The sequence below is a fragment of the Chinchilla lanigera genome, unplaced genomic scaffold (assembly GCF_000276665.1).
Source record: "Chinchilla lanigera isolate Chin_1 unplaced genomic scaffold, ChiLan1.0 scaffold00070, whole genome shotgun sequence".
NCBI lineage: Eukaryota > Metazoa > Chordata > Mammalia > Rodentia > Chinchillidae > Chinchilla > Chinchilla lanigera.
The window spans coordinates 2,027,022-2,036,175 of record NW_004955471.1 but is presented as its reverse complement, the minus strand read 5'-3'; the positions used below and the strand labels follow the sequence as shown (position 1 = coordinate 2,036,175).

The 9,154-nt window shown below is 43.4% G+C and overlaps 1 protein-coding gene across 1 annotated transcript in view; it reads right to left on the bottom strand.

Moving 5' to 3' along the window:
- Positions 1-9,154, bottom strand: part of Rnf150 (ring finger protein 150) — a gene marked incomplete in the record, with an annotated part of 229,038 nt that overhangs the window by 219,641 nt on the left and 243 nt on the right. The window contains 1 exon segment of the mRNA XM_005400865.2: positions 8,656-9,154. Coding sequence (XP_005400922.1) covers positions 8,656-9,124 — 469 coding nt within the window.

Here is a 9,154-nt window from a genome sequence, read left to right as displayed (position 1 = left end):
CTTGCCAGGCAGGTGCTGTGCCGCTGAGCTAAATCCCCAGCCCCTATTAATTTTTTTTTCTGGAACCAAGAATAGAACCTACAGCCTTGCCTATGCTAGGCCCTTGTTCTATCACTAAGCTATCCCCAGCCTCCAGATGCAAATAATTTTTATTGTCCTCCACACTCTTTTTAAAATGTTCTACATTTTCCAATTTTTTCTATGTGGCATATGTATCTCATTTAAAGCAAGAAAATAAAAGTCATATGATATATGTATTTATCTTTAAAGCTGCAGGACAATAAATATATGCACAGAACTGTACATGATTACAATTTTTTTTGAAAGTCTGTCCTTCAACTAGTTTCCACTAGGTTTTTTTCCCCTTAGATCAAGGATGCGAACCGGAGGCCAGCTTTCCGCCACATTCTATGGAATGCACACATATTTGTAAGAAGAGACTCACATTACACTGACTTTCTTTATATAAGCCAAAAACTAAGCAAAAAATGTACAATGTCACGGAATTGTACTTTGTCATGAAATTAGAGAGTGACATATTGGCACAGTCCATCTTGCTGTGTCTCTGGGTTATTTAACAGTATTTACCCAGCACTTTTCATGTGGCAAGGACCTTTTTAGACTTGGGGAACTTAACTGTGAACAAAACACGTGAATGGTAAGTAAAATGGAGCAGAGATCTGACGAGTGTGTCTGGGTGAGGAGGTGACACTGCTCTTTTCAGTAGAGCGGCTAAGGAGCGGCTTCATGATGAGGACTTGTGAGGAAGGAAGCCGAAGAAGCAGCCCTCTGTGGGTACCTGGGGGGGACACTGCAGGTGCCTTCCTCACACAAGAAAGGGCAAACATTTTTTCTCTTCTGCCATTCTTTGGGCCATTGGCCATTACATTTGTAATAAAGGTTTAGTCAATTCACAGCTACAGAATAGCCACACGAATGGCTTCTATAAAAAGAGGATAGATGGATGGATGGATGGATGGATGGACGGACGGATGGATGGTGTGTAGCTCAGTGTGAAGGTCTGGAGTAATAGAAGTCATTTACGATGGAGAAATACCAGGCTCACTTGGTTAAGAAACAAAATATTTCTTGAAAACTTAATCTAATATGGGTACTGATTACATATTCCTTCCTAGAAAGGATATGAATGAGCCATTTAAAACAAAATTTCAAAAATTTTTTTTCTGAAATCTCTATTTTTAATTTTTACTTTTATTAGTACACATTTGCAGTTCATAATGATTACATTCCTCACGAGGAGTTGGTACACATACACATTCTTAATTCTTGTCAATATATCTTAATTCTCTTATGTTCCCTCCGCTCCATCTCTTGGTCCTCTTTCTGTTTGCAAAAGATCTCTCTGTTTCCTGTTATCTTTTATTTTGCTCTTTATTTACATTTTGGGTTTCTCATAGAAGAGGAACCATGTGATATTTAATCTTGTATGTGTCTGATTTACTTCAACTGTGGAATATGCTTATGCACTGAACATGAAAATACCCAACAACCCAATGGGTATGCTTTAATTTTTTTTTTTTTTTGGACAGGTAATACTTCTAGTGAAAAAGTTTTCCTAAATATCCATATGTATCATGGAATCAAAAATAAAGGCTACTTATAGAGAGATTGATTGATAGCCACAACATTGAAGGAGTAAATTACTCAATGTTCCTGTTTTATTACAGAAAAAGCAAGAGCTAGATCTAACCATAATCATTAATAGTTTGGCTTAAATATATCCTATATAAATAAAACTTTATCCTATATAAATAAAACTGCCAAGTGATTAATCCCTCAAAGTTTAAAATGATATTAAAGGTTATATTATACCTATAAAAAAGTTTCCACTTACAATCACGACTTAGAATAATCGTAAAATACAACATTGCCTTGTTTCACTGGATTTTATATTGCATACCAACAAACCTCTCAGGATCTGATACAATCTGAATAGGATGTGAATTTCATCTTCATTCAAATTCAGTATCTCTTACTTTACAGTATCAAATACACACAGCACCAAAGTCACTTCAGTCACTTACTGAAGAGAAGTAAGATTCTCTTTAGAGTATGCACAGGATGAAGTATCTCTTCCAGGAATAAGCCAAAGACTTCTGAAAGCTGTCAAAATGCTAAACTCTTTAAAAATATCAAGTTTCCTGGCCAGAAATGCAACAATAATGATCAAGCACCCTCTTTCCAAAAGGGGAGAGATTTCCAAACAAATTAACTTTGTATCAGAGGCATAGTCCCTGCTTTCTGAAAACAGTAAGAATGAGCAAAAAATAAAAAGCTCCAGGTTCCAGAAAGTTTGCCAGATTCCACGGCCATAAAATTACTTCCTTCCTTAAAAATTCAAGAGAGTTTTAAGAAGAAAAGCGCCAGGAGAGATAAAGATCAAATTCATACTAAAGATTATGAATAAGGTAGAATTCCTTCCAAATCCACCAGATATGTAATTCTGTGACCAAAAAATGTGTAAACAAGTCACTCAGTGTCTTGAAATGACCAGGCCTTATTAAGTTACATGGCCAAGAATGTTATTTAACACTTAGAATGAATTATGGCTTTTAATAACAGAGGCAGGAATTCCTGGCTCTTAGATAGCCATCTGCCAGTCCAGAGACATGTGAAGAGTTATAGTTTAGAGCAAAATAAATAATAAATACACACATACAAACAGAGTGGGAAAGGTCAGAGTGTGGGAAATTAAGACCACACATAAATGACACAGTTGCTATATGGATCTCAGGAGAAAAATAAAATGGGGACTGAGGCTGCTACAAATAAGTTTCTTAAATATTTAAATGATAGAGAAGCATGTAGCCATACTTTCAGGCTTGGGAAGCCTTTAAGATGTCACCCACTGGAGCCCTGCGTATGAATCCTGCGATCACCCAATCTACAATGTTCCCAGTCAGTTTCAATCTGAAGCCCAGAGAGAGCCTAACCTTCCACACCAATCCCTTCCATTTCTAAACATTTTTACCTTTATAAATGGTTTTCCTTTGCTGACCAAAAAGGTGTCTATTCTCTGGAACTTCTCACTGACCCTTGTTTGAGCCTTTACAGCTGGGATCCCCCCCACCCCCACCCCACAGACCCTGGGCCTGAGGCAGGGAACATAAATAAACAGAACAGGCCAAGAGCCATCACAAGTGCCGGGGACCCGGGCCAACTAGAGACAACACGCTCACGCCAACAGACAGCTCCCTCTTGCCAGGCAGGAACATGGACTCCTGTTGCAGGATTTTCTGATCAACAGAAGCTGGAATTTTGAATCTTTTTAGATATATCCTGGGTTTTTTTTTTTTTTTTTTTAACTACATAAGGAATACATGTTGAGAGTTCAAACAGTTCTTAAAGATCATTTTGTCCGAATTTCACATTTTATAAAGGAGAAAATAGAGGTCAAGAAAACAAAAAAAGTAACTGATCCAAAGCTGAATGGTAAAGAAAACATAGGTATGGGGGAGGAAAGACCAAACATAAAGTCAGCTTCTCCACTGCAGTCGCTGACCTCAAGCCAGGAGTGCGTGTGCCTACAGACCTCACACAGGAATCAGCACCAGACCCTTGTACCCATTATCAAGTAATCACTGTCCACACCTAGTCTGCAGAGCGGCCTTTCAGGCTGAGAGGGTAGACAGGGCGGGAGCCAGGGCATTAGATACAGCAGACAGATTGCCTGGGTCTGCAAGTCCTGCACTACCACTTAGCACCTCCAAATCACCTCCGCTTGCCTTGGTTTCTTCATCTAGGGAATGGGGATAACAAGGGTACCTATCTCAATGTGTACACGAAGTACTTAGGACATGCCTGGCAGAGAGCAAGTACTTGTGGGTCAATACTACTCCCCAAGACAGTGCTACAGTGTGCTGAAAAAGAGAATAAAATTTATTGGAAAATGGAAAACAAAAGTGTACACAGATATTTTAAAAACATATAAGCTCTGAAAAAATTTAAAGCAGCCAATGCCACTACAGAGGTGAAGGCAAAGGCACATTTTAGGAGCTAAAGAAATGGCCACAAAGGCAGCAAGAACCCGTGAATGAAATGGTAAGCACCCCCTGCACAGAGACACAAAGATTTGATCCCATTTGATCACATTTGATCTCCAACCTTGGAGAAGCGGAGAATTTGGGCTGCGCCTGTTCTCACAATAGCTTCTTCAGCCAGACCATCTCTCTCCCCCTCCCCCATCCCAAGCCGCTATTAGGAATCCAGAGTCTCAAAAGTTTTTCTTAGACAACTAGAGGTTTAATCTCCTCTTAACTACCCGCTGGTAATGGACAAAAAGCTAGCACACACATTCTTTCAAAAAGGAAGAAAGAAAATGTTATCGCTTCCTCCACATGGAAACTCAGGCATGGACAGCCAGCACACACCAATTTACCAGCAGATCATACTGCATTTGCATTTCAGCTGCGAGAAAGCACAAATGCAACAGGAGAATCCTAAGATGCTCACCAATCAGCAGAGGGAACTAAAACACCCTGTTTCAAGTCACTGACGCTGCAACAGAAACAGGCATAGCTGCTCAGGTCTTTAAAACATGAAAGGGTAAATAAAGAATCATCCCGAAGGCTGCCAGGGCCTCACTAAGCCTCTGGGTGATGATGGGCCAGTCCATGGCTCCTCTATGCCACTGTGTGTCACCGAGTTCACTGCTTGTGAGCTTTATTGACTACCATGTACCTGCTACAGATGTGGGTGCTGTCTAGGTATTAACCCATTTGATTCACATAGCAAGAGCAGCGCTGGATACTGCTATTCCCTCATCACAAATGAAGAAACCCAAGCCCTGAGAGGTGGAATAACCTGCTCAAAGATACACAGTGAGAAAGTAGCAGAACCAGGACGCAAAGCCAAGGGGCTGGTTCTTGAAGCTGTGTTCCCAGTCAGCCACTCCCCCTCAAGTGCCTCCAGAAATTCCTGATATCATCACTTTGAGTACACTGAAAGGTGGTTGTCAGGTAGGCATCAAGAGACAGCTCCCAGGAGATAACTGGGGCCTCACTACCTCTCCCTGTACCCAAATATTCACTTCTGGGGCTCCCATCAGGGGGAGGCTGCACTCCTGGGTAGCTTTGTGCTCACACGCTCTGATTTCCCTTGCATTGAAGATGCACACCGCTTTCTAGAGGACCTAGAAACTTCTGGCCCAGTCTTCCCACCTCACGGAGAGGCAGATATTCCTCGTGAATCATCCCCCTCTCTATTCCCTAGGACAAAACATGTATGAGTTGAAAGTCATTGGCTGATGTGATATTAGCATAAGGGGTAAAGAGAGTCAAAGGAAAAGTAGAAAGTGGATAGCGAGTATGTTAGCAAGTGACTATCACCCTTCAGGGAAACACCAATGAAAACCACAATGAAGACAATACCTCACAGCCACTTGGATGGCAAAATAAAAAAGACAAATAGTAACAAGCACTGGTGAGGACGTGCAGAAACCAGAATCTTCATGCACTGATGCTGGAGATGTGAAGTGGCTTAGCTGCTTCTAGAAAAACTCTGACAATCCCTCAAAAGTGGAAGCAGCCTAAGCGCCCATCAGTTGATGAATAGGTTTTATTTTGTTTTTGCAGTGTTGGGGATTGATTCCAGTGTGACCCGCACACTAGGCAAATGCTCCGCCACTGAGCTACTCCCCGCAACTCTCAACTGATGAACAGAAAATAAAATGTGGGGTATCCATGCAGTGGAGTATCAGGCAGTAAAAAGTAGGAATGGGATACTCACAATCTTAAGGGACCTTGGAAACAAAGAAGCCAGTCACAAAAGTCTATCTAGTATGTGAGTCTATTCATAGGAAATGAACAGAAGTGACAAATATAGAGAGATGCAAAGTAGCTTAGTGTTTGACTAGAACTAGAGGTTGGGCGAATAACTGCTAGCAAGTTACAAGAGTTTTGTTCTTGTATTCTTGAATTAGTGGTGACAGCTGCAAAACTCAGACAATACACTAGAAGGACTGAGTTTTATTCTTAAATGACCAAATTGTAGAGCATGTAAATTAGATCTCAAAGAAGCTGCTATGCTGAGGGAAACAATGTAACTTGCTTTAAAGTAAAGCAACTAGGGGACTCTGTCTTTGTGAATGAGAAATCATAACTGCAGAAATGGCAAGAACTCAAATTACACAGAAAAGGAAACAAGTGAAAGAAAGGGTTTATAGAGAAAAGAACACAATTTTTATTTTATTGCATTTTGAGATATTGGGTGTGTTAGGGTCACGTCACAGGAAATGCATAAGAGCACATGATAGTCTGCATAACCCTAAATCCAGACCTCATCTCAAAGTTATCAAGTTATCAGCTCCAAAAATAAAAGACCTACAGAAGTGATTTAACATCAGCCTTTTGTTTTTTTTTTTAAACTTTTGGGAGACTGAATTTAAAAGAGCCCAACTATAAAGATCCTATGGCATACTGCACCTCAAGCTTACATAATAAGAATATCTGATTAATATCTAAAGTGCATTTCCTAAAGTGAATTTAGAAATCTGACCTGCATATAGTTATAAAGAAGTAAAGCTTTCAAAGTTTGGAACCAAAAGGAAGACACTGACCGCTAGACCAGTGCTTGCCCTGTCTGAGATTCAGTCAGAATTTCAGAGTCAAGTGAAGGGTTCACATAACTTCCTTATAATGAGATTCTAGCAGAAATCAGTGCAACCTCTCACTAATGTGGCTAAATGTCAAAAGGTAATGTGGAGGTTTGTAGCTATAAGAGTAACACATCTTTGGAAACAGAGCTAGAATTTCCTTTGCATTCTTCTAGCCTTTAACTTTCAAACCTTTTGCTCCCATTATGTGTTAAGAATGATTTGTGTGGAAAATCATGTTACTGCTTTCATTAAGAACAGGCAAGCCATTAATTGATCCAACGTGCCGGCAGTTCTGGAAAACCTTTTTAGACGGGAACAAACGATGCCCTTACTTTGTGCACAAAGAAACCTAATTTAAGGTTTCATGTTTATGCACACAGAAACATTTAAAGAATCCTCTAATGCCAGCTAACAACCTTCAGTTGTTAAGGTTTAAGAACTAGCAAAACTCCATCATACTCCTTCCCACTTCCTGAATGCAGATTTCATACATTACTGCACTTATTTAAAGATACTTTACACGATTTAAAGTGGTCCTCCACAGCTCTACCATGCTTGGGCAGCAAGTTTTAAGTACTGCTCTTCTGATTCAAAGTCAGACCATCTTGTCCCCTAGAAAGGTGTTGCGCTCAAAAAAATACATCCAATGTTTTTAAAGCGGTGCATGGTAACTTTTCCAAAAAAGTAAAAACTACCTCTCCTTTTCTGCATTTTTTTTCTGGCCTGTGGGTTGTTAAGTCTAACAGTTCCCTTTCCCACCTGTTTGTGTGAAGGCTGACAAAGTTCCTTGCCTGAAACAGCTGGCGTTGATTACGGAGGCAAGCCAAGTGCATCCCTATTTCACTAATAGGTGACAGGAGCTCGTTGGAAACTTGTTCTAAAGAGGACACCTGCGCAAATGAGCCAGCGCTTGGAGTTCCGTTTCAGGAGCCTGATTATGAAAAGCTGGCTTTTAAAGAAAACAGTACTTTTGATTAGGCCACACCAGCCAGAAAATGCATCTGTCATTTCTATCTCCTCTTCTACCCCACAGGAGCCTCCGGGAGGAAGAAGGGCTCCTTTTTCACGCACCTGTACACAGCAGTAACCCTAGATTCAACAAGACTGGTCGGCTAGAACTACTGACTTAGGCTAGCAAACCTGACTACAAAAACATCGCATATGTCAGGCACAAAGTGTTACTGAGCTGAATTCTGGGGAAGTAATGTACTTCTAATCCTGGCACTGTGTCCATTAACAAAAGCTTATTCCTTCTGTGTTGAAGCCGTTCATTCTCTGCAGAAATGAAACTTTCAGCATGAAATCCCAACCATGCAAAGGACAGAATGCAACACCGGAAAAGTACAGTAGTTACAAGTTTATGTCCACCTCGTTCTCGGTTTATTGAGGATTGTTACTATTTATCCACTGTGCTCGCTCGTCAGCTCCTCTGGACGACAGTCTGGCAGAACAACAGCACTTTTACTATTATTTATGACGTGCATAAACCCGGCAAGGGGGTGGGGGATTTACTAATCTCCCTAAGAGCTGAAACCTAACTTGGAGAGGACAGCTCGCGGCGGTGAGCTGCTAGCACGTAACCCTACCCACCTCTTGATAGAAAAAAGCACAGGCAGGGCTCCACCTGATGCACACACCCCGGCGCAGAGCTCAGTTATCAGAGCCACCGGTTCCAAACAGGTGCGGGCCGGTCGCTAACCAGAACCATACCCGGGCCCTGCCCTCCAAACCCCAAGTTCTCCCCGGAAAAGTCAGCCCGCCCCAGCGAATCCTCGTCCCCGAGCGGCGTGATGCCCAGCTCTCCTGCATTCCCCGCCACGCAGTGAACCCACTCCTCTGTGTAACCCCGTCCTCCCCACCCTCACCCCAAGTAACGCAGAGCAAAACTTAGCAGGTCCAGGGAGCCGAGGCGCGTCCTGCGCGCAGCACGGACTTTGCGGAGAGGAGCTGGGAGCCGGGCGCTGCCGCGTCCTTCCCGGCGCCTCCGTCGTCGCGGCTCCCCTCCCCCGCGCCGCCCCGCACCCGCCCGGGCCGCTCACCTGCGTGGGGCATGGTGATGGTCTCGTTGGTGTTGGAGCCCACGTTGAAGATGACCACGGCCGAGGCGTTCTGCAGGAACGCGTTCCGGATTTTATCCCTGTACGTGCAGTTGCCTTTGGGGATGAGGGCTATCCAGTTCCTGCCCTGGGTCGGCGCGGCGAACTTGGTGCTGGGGTCGCAGGCCAGGCGGTCGTGCGCCGAGCTGGCCATGACCACCTCCCCGCGGGCGTCCTGCTTGGGCGAGTGCTCCCCGTAGCGCCCGCACTCGGACTTCTCGGTGCGCAGCTCCGCGCCGCCGGCCCCGGGCTCGGGCGCGGGCTCGGCGTAGGTGATGTTCACGAAGGCGGTGTACCATTCCTCCTTCTCGGCCACGGTGAAGTCCAAGCAGAGCAGATGCACGAAACAAAAGGAAAGCAGCCATGTTGAGAGCGCCAGGCTGCGGCACGCCTGGACGAGAGACATTGCCATCTTGATCCGCCGGGCGCCCTCCCCGCCCCG